General features: G+C 39.4%; 1 protein-coding gene across 1 annotated transcript; it reads right to left on the bottom strand.

Annotated features, from left to right (window-relative positions):
- Positions 1–5,691: 5,691 nt before the first annotated feature.
- Positions 5,692–22,797, bottom strand: LOC147170413 (A disintegrin and metalloproteinase with thrombospondin motifs 15-like). The gene is made up of 8 exons (XM_086081263.1): positions 21,582–22,797; positions 19,856–19,988; positions 16,075–16,242; positions 12,052–12,335; positions 11,568–11,745; positions 11,283–11,458; positions 10,055–10,230; positions 5,692–8,974 (listed from the first exon to the last, which is right to left on the bottom strand). Exons 1-8 carry the CDS (start codon positions 22,521–22,523, stop codon positions 8,197–8,199), a joined length of 2,835 nt encoding a protein of 944 aa, XP_085937389.1. The 5' UTR covers positions 22,524–22,797; the 3' UTR covers positions 5,692–8,196.
- Positions 22,798–23,955: the final 1,158 nt, after the last annotated feature.

Raw genomic sequence — 23,955 nt, 5'->3', positions numbered from 1 at the left:
TGGGGGGGAGGGGAGCTCTTACGTATAATTCCAGAAAACTATGACCAATCGTAAACAAATCAATCATATTTCTATTTTAAGAGACTCATGTCGGCCTAAGTTAGAGTTGTGTACCCAGTTCAACCTCTGAAAATATAAAAACAATCGCCACAGTATTTGGGATTATATTGGCATTCAGCCTTCCTACCCATAGACACTCACTATAAAAATCTCAACGAGTTAACTACGACTAATCACCACCAAAATTGACATGCACATCTTTAATTTAGGCCTACATCAATCTCTTAGAATAGCAATGCTGCCATAGACATACTGTTGTTACTTTATGTTTAGGGGCTTCAAAAAGAAAAGAATATCTGAGAAAAACTTCATTGGGGAAAAAAATGTGGCAAAATATTTGGCTATATATATATAAATATATATACAGTAGACTGCTTTCAAACTCGGCCGGACATTTCATGCCTGTGGCACAACATGTGAATACGGTAGCTCAAAATTGTCCTTAGTGTCGTTACTTTAAGCTGGTATTTAAAGGTCATGAACAAAACACTTCAAATAATCTTCCAAACCACTAGCATAAGATTCAAGTAAAAAAAAAAAAGCATGTTGTATCAAAAATACTCCTGCAAGTACAATTTATCCCAAGAAGTTACTTGAGTAAATGTAATGGTGCACATGTAGCGCGTTAGTAACCACCGCTGCCTGGCACGTGAGAATTCATTCTCCACTCTGAGAAACACATTTACAGACCACAGGTGCACATTGCTCCTCCATAAAATGAAATGCGCAGTTGCTTCAATTGGCATTTCAGAGCGACGGAACCTCAAAATGCACAAATGAGTGGAAGGACACCGCTGAATAAAGTAAAATAACCACACTCCTCGCCTCAACTCTTGAAAAACTAAACCATATGTTTAAAGTAATACACCAGTGAAAACTCATTTTCCAGTATTCGATTAGGCAGTGCGTATAAAGAATAAAAGTGCAAATATCGCTGTCATCTTATTCTCAGATTTTTTCTTTAATGCCAATTAAGTATCAAAATAATAACATACTCTAATAAAAGTTCACCGGATGTGTATCGTCCAGGTTAGGGACTGTCCAGAAATTACATTTCAAGGATGACCAATGTAAATGGTAACTTGAGTCCCCCATGAATCACCCTGGCCTGGAATATGTCATTTATGGACGGTCCCTAACTTCTACTAGCTATGGGGCGGCTGATATTGTCCTCCTTATCGGCCACAGTTTCATCTTCCCATACGGCTGGACACAAATCTTTGCCATGTCGCCTGTGGCTGTACAGTTTTTGAAGAAATGGTTCTTTACTTTTGGGTGTAATTCCCTCTTTGATGTTCGCCGTGGGACGCAATAATCCCTCGTGAGTGTCTTTGTAGTCATTCAAAGCCATGTCATTTTATGCATTTTACAGCATGCGATACGTCACAAATCGATAATCACGTAACTGTCCCAAAATGACCGCTATTGTACCTAATGCAAAAATATCTCTCAAAAGTAGTATAAAATCACAATCGGTCAACATAAATTGAGGATTGTTTCAGGGAAAAATTTAAATTAACCATTTCACAGAATAGATGTTTAGTTTTTAATAAATGGTGTATTTCTTTAATTTACCCACTTAGCCTGTGTGGAATGTGCATGCAGAGTAGCAGCAGCAGAATGCACCCCCGCTGACCTAATGGGCACCTCCTGGATGGGCTCTGATGCAGACTAATTGTTACAATATACATTATATATATATATATATATATATATATATATATATATATATATAATGTGATTGAGCAAGAAGAGGAGATATATTATGAAATTTGGTTTGTTTGCTCATCTGTCCATCCTTTCATTTTCTATGCTGCTTTTGTTCTCGGGTCACGGTCACAGGTGAGCTGTAGCCGTATCCCAGCTGACTTTGTTTTGTTTGTTTGTTTTTGTTATTATTTGTTAATTTTTCCTTTCGGACAATCATGGAGATAATTTACAACAATCACTTTTCACATACAATTATACCCGAAAAGAAAAAGGGCTGACGAGATGAAGCCGAAGCTTATTAATTTCCGTTCCCAGAATGCAATCGGACGCAGATAATCAAAGTGGTAATTCGTCACATATCTAGTTGTGTGGATTATCAAGTTGTTGATTGATGCAAAAGTTCGTCTTCCCAATAGTCTTTGTTGATCAAAACGTTGATTTGTTCTCTTGTTGATCAGTTTGGTCCAGTAGCATTGGATAGCTGAGGATAAATGGCAGCCCGCATTCACCCTCACCCTTCAGTCAGTTTCTTCCACGTCTCGATTTCTGTTCATCGCTGCGTTCCGACGAGCAATCATCTCCAAGCTGTTCAGCTTCGTAGTCAAGTTCATTGCCATTCTGTTTGTGGCGATGTTGGATGTCGTTCTTCACCTGTGACATGTCGTCCGATCCCTAGCAGAAGCATCCCAGCCACCAGCGTGATGAACAGGTAGATGTCTTTGGCTTCGAGTGAGGCTAGACACAGCGGCCGCCATTTCCCCCAGCTATCTTCTGCAAATGCAGACATGAAAGTTCCATCCGGACATAAGCGTTGACCAGGTCCAGTTCTCATTGTTGAGAAGATCTTGCCCAGAGCACTTAAAGACCAGCTCACTAGCTCCATGTTGTTTTACAGGCTAGAATCAGTACTTATTTCAGCAATTAGGAGATTCAGAAGTAGTTGCTTTTTGACTATCAGTCCTTGAGCAAAGATATCAGGTTCAGCTATGTTTACATTTTTATTTCATTTTTTACTTTAGGAACACCAAGCCTTGTTTACAGTTTAGGGTTTTTACCCAGATTTTGACCTTGTGTGCAAATGTCACCATATCCAGAATTATCGATTTTTATCTGTTAAATATAAGTTCTTTATACTTTTTTTAAAGCCAGCAAATGTCCTTGTGTTGTTTACTCCAAAATCCAAGTTATTCCATTGTTGTACACCCGTACAGGAGATCGAAAATTATTTTAGTGTTATTCTAAAAGAACTCTGTACAAATACATGTTTCCCTCTCAAATTATATTTTGATTCCCTGGCCTGGAAGCGAAGCAAGTTTTACACTTTATGCATTTTCTGCACAGTCTTAAAGTTAATCTTATAATTTAAATCATAGAATTTAAATAATTTAGATTTAATAAATAATTTGTGGGTTAGCAATAGACACCCTGTACTGGTCGTCAACCAACTGTAACCACCATGCCCGCTTTAGTCTTAAGAAACAAACAAAGTGATTAAAAGTTGACAAAGAACTAAGAAGTGACAATTAATATTATTTTTATTAAAAATAAAGAGTTTTGTGTGGAAGCGCAGTGACGAAAATAAGCTTTTCTGTGCTGTCATTGAAAGACCATGTTAGATAAGTACTATACTGTGTGAATTGTGTTATTTATTTTAGACCACAGGTGTCAAACCCAAATTGTTAGTTGTCTTCACTTTTAATAACATTGAGATATTACGAGTATATTTGTAATTGCTCTTTTATAAATATGTATTTTTACTGGCTTCTGAATTACAAAATATCGGTGACACAAAGACAATTTCCACGTATGTTTTTTTCGATGTTTTTGAGCAGCTGTGCTAACCTTGGATGGACTTGAACAATGTTGCTTCCCTTCGTCACTGCTCTTGAACTGTTTATTTTTTTTGGGTACTTTGTCTATCAGTTCTATATGATTGTAAAGCACTGTTTGGCCACTAATTATACGATAAAACGGCATCGTTTTTTTTTATAGGGATGATCAGAATCAGTATCTGTTTTTTGTTTTTTTTGGCCAAATAAATCACATAAGGATAAGTTTTATTCGCTAAACTAACCTCAAATGATAATGTCTTTCAAATGTCTTGACTTGAACTACTAGTAATATTTAATATCTTCACTTTCCTAAAATAATAGCCTACGGGTTTTTTTAACCCCTTTTTTTCCAGAAAACATGAAAAATTTAACCGAATACTGAATATGTTAAATTAATTTCATTGCATTCATTTCAGGGGCAGAATTGAATGATCATTTAACTAAGGATTAGCCTAGTTCTTTTTTAATCACTTTCTGAGCTTAAGTAGCCACTTTTTTCCTTTTTTGGATAATCTACGTTTCTCCAACTAAGCCACCTAACCCAGTTTACCTTCTTCTTTTCCTTTCAGGGGTCGCCACAGCCAATCAGTTGCCTCAATCTAACCCTGTTCTCTGCATCCTGTGCTCTCACACCAACTACTACATGTCCTATTTAACTACATCCATAAACCTCCTCTTTGGTCTTCCTCAAGACCTTCTGCCTGGCAATTGGAAACTCAGCATCCTTCTGCCAATATAGTCACTATCTCTCCGCTGGACATGTCCAAACCATTTCAGTCTGGCCTCTCTGACTTTATCTCCAAAGCCTCTAACATGTGCTCTCCCTCTGATGTACTCATTCCATATTCTATTCATCCTGGTCACTCCCAAAGAGAACCTCAGCATCTTCACCTCTGCCACCTCCAGCTCTGCCTCCTGTCTTTTCCTCAGGGGCACTGTCTTCAGACCAAACAATATCGCTGGTCTCACCACAGTTTTATAAACCTTTCCTTTCATTTGAGCTGAAACTCTTCTATCACACCTGACACTTTTCTCCACCCGTTCCCGTTACACTCTCACCTACCACTACTTTGCAGTCGCTGATCTCCTTCAGGTTACACCGTCTACACAAGATATAGTCTATCTGTGAACTCCTACCTCCACTCTTGTAGGTCACCCCATGTTCCTGCCTCTTCTGGAAGAAAGTATTCATGGCAGCCATTTCCATTCTTTTTGCAAAGTCAACCACCATCTGTCCTTCTGCGTTCCTCTCCTGGATACCAAACTTGTCCATCACCTCCTCATCACCTCTGTGTCCAGCACCATCGTGTCCATTGAAGTCTGCACCAATGACAACTGTCTCACTTCTAGGGATTCACGGCATAATTTAATCAACGTCCAACCAAAAGTTGTCCTTCTCCTCCAGCTCACATCCAACCTGTGGCGCATACCCACTAAGAACATTGACCATCACACCTTCGATTCCTAGGTTCAGGCTCATTACTCTATCTGAGACTCTTTTTACCTCCAGGACTTTCTTAATAAACTCCTCCTTCACAATAACTCAATTTCTCTTCCTATCTACACCACGTCGGATGCCCTTCCTGAATCCTGACACAACCCTCTGTATTTATCCGGGCTTGGGACCGGCACAAGAAGACACTGGCTTGTTCCCCTTTGTGGCTACATTCCAGTTTACCTTACTGGAGTATTCAGAATAAAACCAAATCACACATACTTTGTTCTGCCAAAATAAGGGTGTCTATACCTAATGTGTATGAAAAATGTACGAGGATTTTGTGCCAGCTCTGCATGGTGTGTTTTCACAGAGCAGCTGGGACAAGGTTGCTTGAAAAAAACATACTTTTTAAATGGATGAATGAATCTATTTTTATCAGCAGCCATGGCTCTTTGAACAGGCAGCAGTGATGAGATGACAAATACTGTCTCATTCATGTGATTGAGAAAGATGGGTATTATAGCTCATATACGTTTTAGTCATTTGTACTGTATATGTTATGTGTGTGAGCGTGTGTATGTGCACAAGTATGAACGAAGAACAACATGTAGAATATAAATACGTGTATTGGAAGAATATGTATCACATGCCTTTCATTCCCATATACATATTTATTTATTTATAGTTTATACACCAAGATAAATGTATACATAGTATACAATTCAAAACAACAGAAATAATATCTTCAGTAAATAGATTAAAGGGAAAACAAACATTGCCATCTTTTAGATGCTATGATATGTCTCCTTGATTCTATACAGTCAAGGTAAAAATGGGCTCTTTGAAACTTTCTATGCGATTGACACAAGTCATGGAGACACAGTAAGGATTTTACATAAGCACCAATATCCCCAGTGAAATGTAAACAGTCCTTAAAAAAACTAAAACAAACAATGATGACATGGAATGCAAAAGCAATAAGGATAATATAACTGCGATAATATAACTTAATGGAATTGAGTGTGGTTTAAGGTTCATTCAAATTAATGCATCAACATGGCTTTGCATTTTCAGCATTGTAATTACAGCAGGCTTTTGAAACTAAGTAACATCAACATGATTTAGCAATGCAAAGATGATTTTTAATGTATTTATCACTCAGCTAATGACAAGGAAGTACATGAAGTAACTTTTAAAATGTACACTAGACTGCATTACAACTGATAACCACACCTTCAAATTGGTTCTAAGGTGGTTCTTGTTCCACTTTGAGATTACTGAGACCCAAATTATCACCAAGGTCATCACTTGTTGGTGGCACAGAAAAAAAAAACTTAGGTCAACTTGCTCATTTCTCAATGAACACAGACTGCCTTAAACAGCCCGCATTGACTGCTGGCCCTTTGCCACTGAATAGTTACACTTTGACTCAAACTACGCATTTCTCAACCCGTTAATTTTAATTATTCAAATAACATGATTGATTGCAAGAACATTTTTAATTACCCTGTTCTTGTCACATTGTGACTGCACCATTGTTTTATTTTACAATGAAAGGTGTCTTTTCCACAACATGGTTAACTTCAGGTGGCATAATGTTGTTCACTGTCATTGGGTCCACTTCACATATACATGGAATGGATACACTCAGATGTGGATAAAAGTCTGACATCTAAAATCTGATGAGTATCCTGTCAATGTGAGGCTGATGTCACTGAAATACACCAATTGAAGAAGTATGTGCTGGCCTCTACACAAAACATTAACCAAAAAAAATGCCCAATGTAAATTAAAACTATCGCAAAATTAGAAAGCGTTAGTGTAAATGTAATGCATTTGTGGTGTGTGGACCAGCTCAGTCGCTGAGTGGACCAGCTCAGTGTCTGCTCTGAGATTGGGAGTTTGTGGGTTCAATTCCTGGCTGGGTCACACCAAAAACTGTAAAAATGAGACCCATTTGCTTCCCTGCTTGTCAATCAGCATTAAGGGTTGGAATTGGGGTGTTAGATTACCAAATGATTCCCGAGTGCGGCCCCTGCTGCCGCTCTCACCCCTCCCACAGGGGATGGATCAAATGCGGAGAATGAATTTCGCTCCACTTAGGTTGGTGTGACAATCAGTGGTACTTTAACTTCAACCTTTAAATAAGGAAAACAATGCAGAGGTTATCTGCATTTATTTAACTCAATGATGGGAAGAGTTAGAGTCTGGCTAAATAAATAGAATGCGTGTGTAATTTTTTGCATGTATTTTGGGTTGTTTCAGGTATTCTGTAAATATAAATGGTGATAATGTAGATGCGTAATTTGAAAATACATTAAATAATCAGTTAAAAGAATAGACACTAAATCAGAATTGGACACTTACTGTAAATCTAGCCTAAGATAATTGCTCTGTAGCCAAGAACACTCAAACATAATACACAGAAACATAAATTTCAATAAAACATTTCCATTACAGTACTGCATTTCACATTTCCATAAGTTTCTTCGCTAAAATAAGTGGGAAAATTTCACAGGTAATGCATGTTACGGTGCTAATAACAGCACAGGGTTCAAGCAGAGTCTCTAAATCTTATTGGTTAGCTTGAACTTTGGTTGTTTTCTGCTCGACATCCTCTCATGCATGCTAGGTACCACTTGTGAATACAGAGGCACAAGAGATAGACGTGCCACAAGAGATAGACTTACATTCAGAGGTGGCAAATCCAGGTCCAGAAAGAAAAACCCTGTCACAGTTTGGCTTTAGCCCCTAGTGCTAGCTAGCGAACTAGCTTTCTCGCTAGCAGGTAGACAAGCACCATGGGTGCTAGCAGGCCAGCTAGCTTCCTAGCAGATAAAACGAGCAACATGGCAGCTACCTAACTAGCACCTGTGGCTAAAGCCAAACTGTGGCCGGGTTTTTACTTTCTGGCCCTTGATTTGGCACCTCTGCTTACTTAAGTCCAACCTGCCTCAGTTGGTTTGACAGTTGATTTCTCTCTTGTAAACGGAAGGTCTGAGGAAGACCCTTTCCGTTGTCGGTGACTTTGTTTTGTTGGTCTTACACCCTGTCAGCTGCAGTCAGTGTCTACAGTGAGTGTATTTTCAACCAACAAAAGCCACTGAGTTACAACCACAATGATGTGGCATGTGTCGATTGCCATCTGGGTCATTCTTAACATAGTCTCAGATAGCAGATATCCAGTTCCTGAGGCTTCCTTCTTCCGGTGCAGTGGTCTCTCGGCAGATTAAGACCATTCTCTGTCATACAGCGCACTGGCCGCCGTTTAAAGCCCCTGCCGCAGGACTTGGAACAGTGAGACCAGGCCCCGACATCCCACATGGGACACGGATCTCCACACGCTCTCAGAGCAACGGGCCTGTCAGCACTGTTACAGCCAAAGGCCGGATTCCCCTCCGTGTTCTGACAGAGCACCAGTCTCTTCTGCAGGCCGCTCCCGCAAGTCACTGTGCATGAATTCCAGCTTCCGCTTACCCAATGCTTGCCTGGCTGCTTCCCCATCATCTTCTTTTTGGCTTCTACTTTGTTGCCATTCAATAAGACATTATTGTGCGACGCGTGGTTCTTCTCTTCTTTCCGCAATGTATTTTCCTCTTTACTCTCTTTGGCAAGATAGTAGGAGTAGCGCACCCGAGGAGGGGTCATCTTCCCTACAGAGAGCACCTCCACCGTCAGTGCCTCTTGCAGCGGCCTCGTGGACTGAAGAATCTCCACAGATGTTGAAGTGCCACTGTAGCGCAACAGGCTGCCCTTCACCATCAGATCGCGCTCCGCAGCTGACACCACATAGTTGCCATTCAGCAGGTATTTCCCGTGCCTGTTCTTAACTACTAGGTAGTTTTCGTCACTGACGATTCCTCGGTAGCCCCGCTGGCGGATGTCGATGTTTGATGCACCAACAGGCAGCGTCACCACAAAGTTATAGCCATGACTGGAAAAGGGCAGAGATGTAAAAGTGAGTTGAATTCAAATTAAACAAACAAACAAGTACATAAAATAAACAATTATCTGACATTTTTGGCAATTTTAAAACACATTATAGTCATTTTCTGCCTCTCTTCTTCGTTTTCTTTTTTCTTCTTCTTTTTTTACATTTTATGGCTATTTTATTTTATATTTTTTACATTTGTTTCTGCCTTTTTTGCTATAAATTTTCTGACATTTTGGGCAATTTTGTAAAAGTTTTATGGTCGTTTTTTGGGGGTCGGGGGGATTTCTTATGTTTTTGGACATTTTATAGTTACGTTTTGAATGTTTTCTTTTCTACCTTTAAAAAATAATAATTTTCTTCCAAAGATTTGTATGGAAAATTTCTGCCTTCTTTTGTTTTTGGAACATTTTATGGTTATTTTTTGAACATTTTCTTTCCTGCCTTCTGACTTTTTGTGTACATTATAAGGTAATATTCTACTTTTCCTCTTCCTCAAATTTTTTTTAAAGAAACTTTTTCATCTACTCTTCGTGTCTCTTTCTGACAACTTACAAATTTGGACTCAGAAATTTTTTGGGAACATTTTATTTTAATCAAAATCATTAATTCATTTAAAGAATATTTTATCTAAAAAATTAAAATAAATATGTAAAAAAGCAACAACAACTAATTTCTCCTAAATACAGCAAGCCACAGGAGAGGGACTAAAGAGCCACATAATGGATAAAATAAACCATAACATTCTTGTGTGGTTTCAGATCGCAGATTAGGATTATTTTTTCTTTGTGACAGCACCAATCCGCAGAAGATGGCAACACAGACTTATTGTAAATGTGTTGTTTATCATTTCCCAAACAGAACCTTTGATTCTTCAATCCCCATGTTAAGTCATTATACCATTAAAGGTATAATGACATTTTTTCCTGAGGGTGTACAACGCCTTTAATCAATAATGTAAGCACTGTAACAATAATGTTTAGGCTGCTAGTTATTTCTAAAAGTAGCTCTATTGTTTTAACGTGTCTCTTATTTAGGCATAGTTTCTCAAACATGCTGACAAATCACACATAAACTACATACATGGGTTTTGTGAACATTCCGGAAACCTTCTTACAGCCCTGGTTGTCACCGCCACACACATTGCATTTGTCAAATTTTTTCTTCGAGTCGATCTTCCCATCGCAGCCTGCATTGATGCATCGCCCCTGAATGCATACAGCAGTGGAGTCTGGTGAACAGGGCGTCCCATCAACAACCTGCACGGTACAAATATTGAATCATTAAAAACAAAATAAATGAGGACTATATAAATTAAAGCGTTAACTCCAGAGATTAATTTAAATTCATTAAAGATTAACACTAATCTTTAATGAACTAGAATAAATTCATTAAAAATTACCACAGTCAGATTCAGATTTATTGTCATTACAAGTGCAATGAAACAGTACAGTGCAGGCCATTCAGTGCAAAGACAAAAATACAATACTTTTAAAACTATAAGAAAAATAAATGAAAAGAACAGAGAGAAAAAACAAGATTATAATCAGAATTCAAATTGGATTAAAAAAGGCACATTATATTCCACAACTCAGGCCCAACTCAGTGTGCAGCCAAATTTGAAGGAGTCACTGGCAGGAAGATGAATAAACATAGACTATATGCAGTTTTACTTTCCGATTTACTTGCTTAATGCTTGTTGGAGAAATCTGAAGTGATTTGCGCACTTTGCAGAGCCAAATTCAAATAGCATATTACTTGTACTTGTACTTTTTTTTCTTTTTTTTTACTTGTATTTGACTCTATATATACTATCTATTTTATTATTTTACATTAATTCCAAGATTTTACTGAAGTAAATAACTGTTCCAACCTTAAACAATGCTATTAATTACGGAATATTGCGCGATTAATTAATTAAAATTTTTAATTGACAGCATTAAAATAAATATATGGAAAAAGCAAAACTTTTTTGTGTAACTTTACACACAAAATTACAATTCCAGACATACCCATACCCAACCTGCAACAGCAACAAATTAAGCATAGAGAACACCACCACCTATTAAAATAACCCTAAAAGTTGACTTTATACACATTGAGAACAAAGTTGTAACATTTTGGCATGGTAGGGCTGCAAACATTTACCTGAGTCCAATTATTTATTTATATAGTTTGTTACTTAAGGGACAGATATGGACATGCATTTCTGAACCGTGTTCTGCTTTAAAATAACACGCCATTTATGAGTTGTCTGTTTATTTTATTTTGTTAGTTTTTCTTCGAGATTAAAAATGCTGAAAAACTATACCTTTGGGGCAAGGACATAGAAGTAACCAGTCCCGTTGGCTCGACAGATGAGCTTGCATTTGTCCTTGGGGGATATGCCAGAATATTTAGGAACCCAGACCACCGAGGCGCCCAGTCTGTTGGTATTCAGGTTTATGCCATTGAACGCCTCACACTGCTCTTCACGGAAACTCTTCTCTAAAGTGAAAAAAAAAGAAACGTTTAAGATTATAATGCAAATCACTTGAAAACAAATTAATTCAAATTCCTGTGCTAAAAGTTTGAATGTCCAGACAAAACTTTGTACCTGCATCAAGACAAGGGTTGAGGTTGCAGGAGCGATATTTAATGCGAAGACCGTAGCAGTATTTGCCTCCGTTCTCTGGGACTGGGTTGTTACACTCTCTCCTGGCCAGCTGGACACCAACACCACACGTTCTGGAACAATCTCCAAATGAACCCCACTTCCCCCATCGACCATCCACCTGCGACCAAAAAAAAGTATATATAGGTACCACCACTCCATATGGAACATCCTTGAGACATTTTAAATGTGATGGCCACCCTTTGCTGGCCTTCAGCCTGGCATTTATTATAACCCTATTGCCTAGGCTTATCTTGAGCCGATACAAGGATTGATGTAAGTGAAATGCTACCAAGTCTAAAGCTTGTTATAATTGGACTGGTCAATGAGGTGTGAAAAATTTGATGATGTAACATTTCAATCAATAGAGCCACAAATGTCTTGCTATAAAGATGAAATTTTCCTTTACATAAACAGTATATCACACCTTGATGTGCATGGTGGTGTTCTTCTCAGTGCAAGCCCCTTGGTAACACACTCTGCCGGTGCCACAGCTGGTGCCATCTGCCCAGGGAAAGTGTCTCGTTTGACAGACCAGCTGTCCACGGGCCTTCCCCGTGCACCACAGTTTGGAGCAGGGCTGCATGTAGGGGCAAGGCTTAGAGCCATCCCCAAAAGCCAGTTCACACTGATTGTGAAGACTGTAACTGGAGCCGGGCAGGTTATCTGGAAGAGACAGCTGCCTCTGGGGCTGATCCAGCAAACAGTCTCCTGCAACAACAAAAATACAGCCGGGAAAACAATCAACTTCATTCCGCTTTATTGATACAAAAAACATCCATCCATCCATTTCTTTAACCGCTTGTCCTGTTCAGTTTGCTGAAGAACTGGAGCATATAACAGCTACATTTGGTGCAAAAGGTAGACTATACGCCGGCCTGTCAATCACATATACTTGTAGAGACAGACAACTATTCACACTTAGATTCACACCATGCAGCACCATCAGTTACTTCAATTGTTAACATGCTTTCATAATAACAAATAACGCGAGAGTTCATTTTGAAGATATATTGTGCAGTATACTGTATTATACAGCACCGTAAAATATTGTAGCTGGACTAATAATCTGGCTTGTCATGGAAACTTTATAAGAGCTTGCTGGCTATGCAGCAAATAAAGGGGTCAAGAAGATAAATCATGGTGTTTTATTGCTATTTACACAGACCGTTACAAGAGTTGACACTTGGACAAAATTGCTAGAAAGAAACTGCATAGGAAAAGAAAAACGACAGATATTCTTCTTTTCATATTCTGTATCAGCAATGACTTTTTACTTTCTCAGAGAATAGGATTTAATGCTATCAGCTAGTAAATCTAGAAAAGTATACCAAGAGAGGACCTTTGTATGAAGAAGTCTGGACTGGCAGAGAAGTATGTTAGGATTGCAAAGTTGGAAATTTTCCCGAACTCAAAGATCTAAAACTTCTTCCATATACACATTATCACCATTTCTCTCAAATATTGTTTACAAACCACAAATATGTGATAGTGAGCAGTTCTCCTTTGCCAAGATAATCCATCCCACCTCACAGGGGTGCCATATCAAGATGCTGATTAGACACCATGATTAGTGCACAGGTGTGCCTTAGACTGCCCACAATAAAAGGCCACTCTGAAAGGTGCAATTTTGTGTTATTGGGGGCATAAACCTGATTGTTTAGTAACAAACAAAGTAACACATTTCTGACCTAGCGTTCCATTTCGGCTGAGTTAAATGAAAAAGCAGGCGAGTCAAGCCATTAGAGCCAAAAGTCAAGCACGCAAAATTGGCGTCTAGGAGCGACATCATCTGAAGGTGCTTTTCTATTGGCTGCTGCTAGAGGATGTCACTTCTGCGCTACACATTTACAAATGTCCTTATTCCGGTTAATATCGAAATAAATTGACTAAAATCACATTTAAAATCAACCCCAAAGGCTCACGTATTAAATTAATTACCAAAGACAAAAAAAGGACATTTTTGCTCTAATTATAGTTAGCTTTAAAATGTAAATGTGATTTCAGTTAGTTTTTGTTTTCTTAAAAAGCATTTTAGTTTTTAACGAAAGTGTTTTCACATTTTTGGTTCAGTAATTTTGTTTTAGTTATCCTTAAGTAAAATAACATTGCCCTAGATTAACCACTCATGAAAGTTATGGCAGAACCCCACATGCTGCAAGTGTGCAAGCTTAGATAGTTCAGTTGATCCCGCCCCAATCACGCCGCGCGCCTGTTGTAATGGAAAAAGCATTGCGGTGTCGTACCCGGACGCGCGGTGGAGTGTGTTGTCGTGCTGTTTGGGGCTCATGGAAAAGTGGCATAATAATAAAGAAATGAAAAAGGGAAATAATAATAGAAGGGTGGAAACATGCACTGAAAAGGAGAGGAATGACGATTAGATTTTAAATGCACAGGGTCAACAGTCCAGAGCATCCCTAACCCTGAAAGATTTTTTTTTTAATAGAGGTTAGAAAGGGTCGAGGACAGTGAGTGAGTTATGTGATAGACGGGTCTCTAGTAGGACTCGCAGTCAAGTGAGAGAAACCAGATCTAGGTTGGGACATGCTCAGATGAGAGATATTGGTAGAAAGATTATGAGGATAAAGTTCCAGCAAGACATCTAGAAGAAGACCTGAGAGAAGGTTGATAGATGTCATGAGGCAAAACATGAGGATGCAGAATATAGATTTTGGTAGAATAGACGGACGCGCAGGCATAATATTAAAATGAATACAATTATTAAAAGAAACATTTTGTTCACCAGTTGGTTGTTAAGTGTGTTGATCAGCGAGTTCAATGGGTTTTATGAAGCTTCCAAAAGTACAAATACAGTTGTGCACCGTGTGCAATTTTGTGTGATGTCTTGAAAGCCAAGAGGAGTTGCAGACTATCTTATATTTCTCTCATGATCATTTCATCACATGATCATGAAGGATGGCTTTCACATTACATCTACGTTACTGAAAAAACACATGCAGATCGTATCGGTCTTAAAGGGAAACATGCCTCTATCTTATCTTCTGTTACTGAAATTTGTGTCTGTCCCCTCATTTTCCACAAAAACTGGTGGGCGTGACTACCCTCTGACAACTTTTCCCGTGTCAATTCTGTCTGACCATGTGATGCAACAAGGGGAAGAATCAAAGCTATTCTGTTATTGTGTCAACTTGTTAACAAAAATGTTCTTAAAATGTTGAAGTTTTTTTCATGCCGCATATGATATCCTATGCAGGGTTCTCACAAGTGGCTTTGAGGGAAAGACAGACTATTGTATTTTCACGACTATAAGGAGCACTTAAAAGTCTTACATTTTCTCAAATTCAGTGGTGCGCCCAATAGTGAGGTGCACCTTTTGTGTGCACCGAGTTCCAAAATCTGAAAATGTTGTGCGACTTCGGTAAGCGCTCCGCTTGACTGTCTGTGTGGGAGCATTTCTGCCGACAGACAGCGTAGCAGTGCCGACATATTGCTTATACACAGGAAATCCTGCCCTGGTTGAGGGCTGGCATTCATGAGAAACACGAAAGACTCAACTGAAAGATGATGTGAGTCTTTTGGTTTCTCATGCCTGCCAGTCTTCAACCAGGCCCGGGTTTCCTGTATAAGATACAGTAGGACGTCATGGTGCTCATAGCTTTCGCTTTATGGAACTGTTCGACTAGATAGAGCGAGTTACGCCACAATTTGTGAATGGATTGTGCAAGCTTAGGCTAATTGTGTCTGCTTGCACTAATGTTGGAGCTTTCGTCATTTCTGAGGAACCACACGGTAACGAGACTGACTCTGACAATACTACAATGACGAAAGGGAACCTGGCGTGTTTGATGGAGAACTTGCCCAGCTGTTCGTTTCAGATACAGAAGTTGAGGACTTTGAGGGATTTGTGGATGAGGATTGATCAAAAGTATCGTGAGTACATTGTTAAATACTTCAAGTACAACCAAACTCACTGTTTACATTGTTAAATACTTCAATAAAGTACAACCAAACTCAGTTTTGCTCCACTGCCTTTTTAAAAACATCCGCTAGCAAGTTAAAGCATGCTACCATATGTTTTGAGCTAGCGTATGTTTAACCGTGCCTGCGCCCAATAGCCCTTATGTGTGTGTTAAATACAGAATCAACACCTGTAACTGAGACTGCACCTTTTAATACCTTATAGTCGTGAAAATACGGTACATCTTGGACTCGTCACCAGACAGATCACAGACAGACAACCACTTTCATTCACAACACCACTGAGTGGGAATTGGACCAATGAATCGACGACGACTGATTTTTTTCCTTCTGTTTTTAAACCTTGTTTTCTTTATAGTTTACTGAAGTTATTGCGGTTGACGTTAATCTAGCCATTGACTGTCTTTTTTAAAGATCTACAAATAGATCACAGCCAGCTGATAGCATAGCACCTAAACAGAATCTGTAGTCCTTCTGAATCAAGAAGCATCCACAAGAAGGGTTCACTAACCATGACCTCGATCCAGAAATTCAGTGATGATGGCTGCACTGCAAACAGACCAGGGACGACTCCTGTCGATCTGAATTAGGGTTGGGGACATCATGTGGTTGTCTTTTAGTTTCCCAAAGACCTCCTCACATGCCTTCACATTGTCATGTGGCATGTTGAAGACATGACCTAAGAGGATAGTGTGGGAAGGGAAAACCAAAAAAAAGATCACGTCTTAGTTGAAGTATTTTTGTGTTCAGTTTATTGAAAACAAGATAATCTCTTATTGGACACACAATGTACTGTTACGTTTCTAGAATCATCACTGACGCACATGAAAACTTTTTTTTTTTAAGGCTTCGCCTGATATCAATTCATTGTGTATGGAGAAGGCAGAGCAGACTAAAATTGGACTGATTTGAAGTTGATGTCATAGCAGGCAGGAATGCAGCTATGCATGGGAATATAAAGCATGGCATCCATCCATGTGCTTAACCAGGCCTGACAGGGGAATTCAGTTCCCAAGGAAAATATTTCTTTCCCGTAATATGAACATGAAGAACCTTCCCCAAAAAAACAAAAACTGTGATTTCAGCATGACCAATTATGAGACAAGCATGTTTTCGGAAAATGTTTAACTACTGATTATATTGTATATACTGTATGAGAGGAATGTAATACAATGCCTCTCCGGGGGAGTTATTAGCTGCTTTTGGACGCGGCTACAGCTAACCTTATAATTGAGCCCAGGGATCAACAACCTTTTTGAAACTGAGAGCTACTTCATCCGTACTGATAACGCAGAGAGCTAACAGTCTCATACACACTCCTGAAATAACAAATTTGCTTTTATTTTATTTTTTTGTTTCTCTCCATGAACACACTATGGTTTGGTCATGCACTACAGTACTGACCTTTCAACTATACATATAGTTTTAAAATATTGTCGTTTCCAAATTTACACCGGGGTGCGTGCCTTTTTTTGTAAGAAAAGCAATAAACAAATAAGTAATAGCAACATGAAAAATATTTAGACTATCTCACTGGTGAGGTATTTTTCCAACAGACCGGTGGGCTACTCAAGTAGTCTACCTGCACACCAGGTTGGTGACCCCTGATTTAGCAACTGAGAACTGAGTGGACTATCTCCTTTTTTGTCATTTCAACATTTAGCGCATAACTAAATATAGAACGTGTATATCTAAGTCGCTTTTCCACCAAACATTACCAGTGTGTTATTTAATGTGTTTGTATTATAAAGGGTCGCAAAATATCTCTACAGTTCCACTTTTTAGCATTGGTTTTTTCAGACCGTTTTTTTAAAGACCCATCCTTTGTCACCACTGCACCATGTCAGGTTTTTTTCATTGTTTCATTCATTGGTAAGTTATTGTAGTGCTATGATGTCCCATTTTTAGCGTAGCTAACATGGCTAATGCCAGAGATCAACCATCGTTGCATACAATGTGCTGTACGTGGAATAAAAATCAGTCATGCTCTGTAAATACAGATAAAACAAAATAACATAAAATAAATAAATTAACCCCGTCGGACCCATAAATGATTGCAGTAGACATGACATATTTGTGTGTCTAAACCAATAAAACGCATATTTTGGATGATGTCAACGCTTCTGCTTCATGATTGGATCCTAGCTAACCAACATGTTACAGCCATATTATCCTGACGTCCACCATAACAAATAAAAACATGAGATAACCCCCCAATTTTTTCCCCCATGTTGTTTTTATGAGTCCAAATCAGCACACTCAAAAATTGCCCAGCAGAAAAATTGCGAGTCTGAAGGGGTTACTAAATATTATAAGTATGTAGGTAAATAAGTAAATACAATTAATAATAAATTATTAACACAAGAGGTGGGTAAGTAAATAAGTAAATAAAACAATAATATGTTATGTAATAATACAAAAATACAGCAGACACCATGAAAAATGAAACTGAGTAAATTTAACTCTATTTAGAGTGGGACCAAATAAACTCAGTTTTAGAGTAATATTTACACTTGGAAGAGAGTAAAAGAAAGATTGAATAAAAAAACAAAAGCCACTCAAGGGTTAAGGAACAAACTCATGACCTTCAGCTTGGGAGACAACTGATCTACTCCCTGAGCCACGCATCTCCTGTTGTATGTTAGTATATAACTTGTGTTAGCTGTAATCTTCCTAACTCCAAAAACATAGTTTTTGGTCTGCTCTTGGAGGTAAGCACACTGTAGGAGGGGCATAGCTCAGGCTGAAAGTTGTGATTTTGTTCCTCAACCCTTGAGTGACTTTTAGACTACATTTATACTGCAGGTCTTAAGGCTCAATTCCGATTTTTTGGGTGAAATCCGTTTATTTTTTTTAGTAAGTGTTCACATTACCTATTAATTGCGACCTCAGTCTCTGCTGTGTGGACGTAATGTGTCCCCAAAGTGACCCGCATGCGAAGAAAAAGAAACAACGTCACTCACAACGCTGTGTGCGGAAGTAAATACATATGGCCCAGCATGTCAGGGCCACAGACTTTTATAAGTCTGTCGTCGGGGCTCATATTTTTACCATCTCATATCTACAGAGGAGTGATGCAGGAGGAGGTATAAATCATATTTTGTGAAAATGAGGCGAGCCTGCAGCGCCTCATCTCACGGAGACCTCTCCTTTTTTCCCCTCCTTAATGATGAAATAATTGCAGCGCGTAACAAATGAGCCGTCTGCGTGGCTAAATTACTCATAATTTATGACCACCACAAATGTCGTCTTTATAGGCTACTTCATGTTTTAAGTGGGATTAAACAAAAGTCAAATATAAAGCCACAACTGTTACTCAAAACAATTTTGCTGATTCACGTACGTCTCCCGAGCCGTGCGGACCTTGTGGATGCGTCAAGCATAAATCAAGCTTAATGCCCCCGCCGGAGCGAAGCGGATATTGGACTTTTGATGACGTCGAGGTCAGATATATGCGACCTGGCTGTTCAGACTGCGGTCGCATTGCAAAAATTTGTATACATATCCGATCTAGGACCACATATAAAAGTGACCCAGGTCGGATATGAAAAAAACGGAAATAAGCCGTTCAGACATAAAAAAGTCAGATACAGGTCGCATTTGGGCAAAAAAATCCGATCTGGGTCGCATTTGCCTCCAGTGTGAGCGTAGCCTTATTTATTTTTTTCACTTCTTCATTTTACTCTCTTCCAAGTGTAAATATGAGCATACTCTAACTGAGTCTATTTGGTCCCACTCCAAATAGAGTCAAATTTACTCTACAGAATTGACTGTGTAGAGATGTGTTTTAAGACGGGTTTTAAGTGGATACAGCGGTACATTGCCTAATATTTAGCGGAAGGTTGTTCCAAACGGAGGGACCAGCAACTGAAATGGCTCGATCCCCTCTGAACCTGCGCTTAGTCATTGGTACCTCCAGTCGTGTCTGGTCCTCTGACCTGAGGCACCGGGCTGGTGCGTAGTGGTGAAGGAGCTCGGAGAGTTAATGTGGGGCAAGACCATTTAGACATTTGAAGACAAATAGAAGAATCTTAAAATGAACTCTAAATTTCACGGGCAGCCAGTAGGTCAGAATTGGGGTCATGTGCTCCAGGTCCAGATATGAAAAACTCTGCCACAGTTTGTTATAGCCACAGGTGCTTTTCTCAACCAGCAGGCACACAAGCTCCCATTACCAGTTGACAAGAAGCCCTTGTGGCTAAAGCTAAACTGTGGCCAGGTTTTTTACTTCCTGGACCTTGATTTGCCACAACTCACTATCGCCAGCCACATTCTCGTGTTCAACATCTCACCAAGTTCATGGGCTGTTGTAAATGCTGACGGTAGGCCATCATCTTCAATGACAGAGCAACTCCTCTTGGGGTCACACATGGTCCCAACATCAGCCATCCCCAGCGTATCACAGGTGGTGGCCCCACAAAGATCCTGGTTGGTAAGAGTTTATTAGGAAAATATTTGCTTGAAGAGCGGACCAGAAGCTTACTCACACTTTGTTTTGCTTATCTGAGCCATGACGATGACAGACACTAATACAAGGCGCATGCTCTGTATTTGTTGTCAATTTACTGCGTGTTGACGTATGGGCTCAAGCAAGATTGACTCTTAGTTAAATAGGCAAAAACAGAGCATGAGGAAAGAATACATACACTTAGCCCACATATGCTCATGTACAGTAATTATAGTCTGTCGTCAACAATTGGTTAATCGGCCAGGAATGTATTTTCTTATTGTGGGTGAAGTAGGGTTTGGCAGCTTTCCTTTTCCTGACTCCTTCACAAGTTATGGGTGAACTTAAATTTGTCTTTTGCTCATTTGTGGTAAACCACTGGGTTGGACCGAGGTTATGTTGGATCGTTTAAGGAATTAAATCAACTGGCAGATGACTGAATGAAGGCTATCTTACTTAATTTAGGTTGCTTATAGGGGAAAGCATCGACAACGCATTTTTTTCTAACTTCGGTTCTGTTTTTCACTTATTGGCAGTTTGATATTTGATATGTGACATTCTTTTCACTCTTGGCGGATAACTGCTCTCTACTGAGCGACATTGTAGTGAAATATGCTTCTTATGGCATTGCTAAAACAATTACAAGTTGTAGTTAAAAGGGGAAGTCAACTCCCCGACCCCCCCAACCAAAAAATAATAATTCTTGACAAGAATGCGTTCCATGCAGCCCCACTAGTATAAATATAGCATTCTAGTTAATAGTTGAATGAGTTAAGCAGCAAAATCCAGCAGTTTGTATCAATATCAGAAGACGGCCATTTTGCCAATTGCTGTCGAGTGAAAATTACCTCACAGTTGCTCAGGTCTCAGGTAACAACCAATCACAACTCAGCTTCAGAAAACAGGTGAGCTGTGATTGGTCATGGCCTAAGCACTGAGCAACTGTAATGTCATCTTAAGTAGACAGCCAATGTGAAAATGGCCGCCCCTGAGATTGATAAAAACGTCTGGATTTTGCTTCATAACTCATATTCCACATATGTAATATTAATCAGAATGTCATGTTTAGACTAGTGAGGGCACATATAACATGTTATTGTCAAGAAATGTTTAAGGTCGACTTCCCCTTTAAGCACAGGTATGATATAAAAGTGAGACAGTCTTAAAGGGTTTCATGCTTGCTCTGTGTCTGGCAGCAATGTTCAGTGTTGGTTTGTGTGCCGGGTGTTCAATCTGCACACATGTACCCAAAAAGATAAAATTTTTAGTGAACTGTTTGTACCACATTCACAAGCTATTGTAATTTGAAATTTTACCAGTAAACCCAATTTGCCAAATTTGTAAGTGACATTTCAAGTGAAGTCTCACAAAACATATTTTCATTCAAATCTGCCTTAATATTGAAAATTGAGTTTTTATGAGACAACAAAGTAAGATATTTGTTTATGTAAATGAAGACAGACTTTTAATGAAATAAACACCTTTTCAGTAATAATATCTGCATATTGGGTGTTTCAGAGTGGATCACCAAATGACACACACAACACATTTACATTGTGCTTCTTTCTTACCTGTTTGGTGAAGAGAATTGCAGTGTCCCAGTACTCAGGATGCTTGTCGCTGTGTTTATTTAACTTCTTCTGCCAAGAGCAGAAATTACGCAGAGTTAGGGCAGCATTACTGGTAACCTTTGGCCCCCTGTCATCTTCCTTTAATACCACAAAGCCCACAACCACTATATTGATGGAGTTTAAGATGCTGGGGTGCTTGTACAGCTTGGCGGCCACTGACATGAGTGTCAGCAGGTAATGTTTCAGCTCATCCCCGTGAAATGAATCCATGGATGGATCTGCCACCACCAGCACTTCCACAAACCTGGGGATGGAGGTAAATCTTTTGGACCTCCCCAGGCTTTCCAACACAGTTTCAGATGAGCTTCCTATCTCCATTTCCCTCATGTACTTGTATTTTTCCAGTGACGTGTTGAAATTCGAGTCAGGTGTCACTCCGCACCTGCTGGAGAAGTTGCCGACCAAAGGCGCAGAGCTTCTCCGGCGGTGGATGACGTGCGTCTTGGATGAAGCGTCCCCAGCCTCGGCTGCTCCATCCTCACCTCTTGCGAGGCTGATGAAATACTCCACGCCGTTCGCATAAAACCCACCGTTGAGACCTTTGCACAAACTCAGCGCTGCAAACGAGTCCGGCTGAGAGTTGACGTGACCGGAGTAGAAGCATTTCCGGAGGTCTGCAGGTGTTAATGCGTTGGGCTCAAAAGGGTTTACACTACCCGGTCCGAGAAAATTAGAATCCGGCTGCAGGTGGAGATAAAATTCCTGTTTGAACGCATTAATTCTAAAAGTAACGTGTCTTTCATCCATCCGTGAATGTTTTTCTTGCGCAAGGGGGTCCACTCGTAAAGGTTTGCAGAAGTCAGCTTCCATGCCGTGTGTAAATGGCACACAAAGAACCACTTTTACGCAAATGATCAAAGTGGAAGTAATAAGTATAGCCATAGCTCCTCCACTTGAAAGTTACCCCTTTTAAGCCCGTTGATTTACGTACTTTGCGTGCAATTTAGTGCACAGAAGCACGCTCTTAAAAAGAAAAATAAACTACAATTTTAATACGCTTTGCTCGTTAGCCATTATTTCGTCGATCTATCCACTGTGTGGCCATGCACTAAATCTCGAAGCATGCACATGCACTGATGACCTGTCAGCTGAAGGTGTGCGCATAGGAAAGAGAGTTGATTGTTCATGCATCTCGGTTTGTGCTGCAGACCGCAGCCACTTGTAACTCTCCAAATATTATTGTTGCTGTGCAGCATGTGTGACAGCAGCCAGAGCATCATCAGCCCTCCCACTTGCCCCCACTTACGAGAGACCCGCCAAGACGGCTTCGAACGAGTTGTTCACTCAAATTGCATCCATCTACAACATAACTTCATGTTTGTATGCAAATCCAGGAAAACATAATAGCATGTTTATTCTTATAGTAATTTTCTCCTTTAATGCGGAAAAACACCTGTTAAATTGTATAAAATACCTTTAAACGTTTGGGAAAATTACAGAGTGTCTGAACTTCATAATTCAGCACTTAAGACTTGCAATTTGATTATACAACTATGTATTTGGCACTTTGTATGTTGTTTGTATGTAATTTTAACTTGCTCTTTTATCTTAGTTTATGGGGACTACAGATGGAAACTAGCATTGAGTTAAATCTGATGCAGCCATTTCTTAATGTTACTGCACACTGTCCTTTTAATAAACTAAACTCAAACTTAAAGACACAGAACTTGTATTTTCTTACGTATCAATGTCTTTTAATGCTTTGTTAATATATTGTACGCTTCGATTGTCTAAGATAATAGGCAAAGAGCGACATCTGTTGGTGTTTGCAAAGAACGTGGCTTCTGCACAATGGTGATCCTGTGGAAAATGTCTTGTAATATGGCGCCATCGGGTGATATGCATTGCGACATGCATTGTGACAACGCACAGTTTTGATTGTCAGAGGTAGTAACTTCCCCAACTAGCAGCCGTAGTGTTTTGACACGATATTGCATCATGCTTTCAGTTGGTTTTCATTTTATAGCCACATGAGAGGGGCACCAAATTGCCATAAAGGTGCAGCAAAATAATGCATGTATATAGTTTCAATAAAATTGAGCATCGCCGTGACTGTAATGGGAGAAATTTGCAGGATGGTTGAGGAGAGATCCATTGGACTGTAAATAACTTCATGAAAGAATAATAATGACGATGATGATAATAATAATAATAATTATTATTATTATTATATTTTTATTACAATCTCCTTTGTATGTGCGCGTGGGTGCGTCAGATGTAATTGATTGAGATGGAACAAATGAAAAATCAATGTCGGAAATGAAAAGCAATTGTACTCAGTTTTGCTTTCACAGTGGTCTCTGATGACCACAAT

This window comes from Leptonotus elevatus, chromosome 7 (assembly GCF_054856555.1).
Source record: "Leptonotus elevatus isolate MCC_2025b chromosome 7, RoL_Lele_1.0, whole genome shotgun sequence".
In the NCBI taxonomy this organism is placed as follows: Eukaryota; Metazoa; Chordata; class Actinopteri; order Syngnathiformes; family Syngnathidae; genus Leptonotus; species Leptonotus elevatus.
Note: the sequence above shows the minus strand (reverse complement) of the source record. Positions and strands in the feature narration are given on the sequence as shown.

Excerpts from the sequence above, each read along its gene's own strand:
- LOC147170413 (XM_086081263.1), bottom strand. The coding sequence starts at position 22,523 with ATGGCTATACTTATTACTTCCACTTTGATCATTTGCGTAAAAGTGGTT. Across the intron at positions 19,989-21,581 it reads CAATTCTCTTCACCAAACAG|GATCTTTGTGGGGCCACCAC; the intron begins GTAAGAAAGAAG and ends CTTACCAACCAG. Across the intron at positions 16,243-19,855 it reads TACAACAGCCCATGAACTTG|GTCATGTCTTCAACATGCCA; the intron begins GTGAGATGTTGA and ends CTATCCTCTTAG.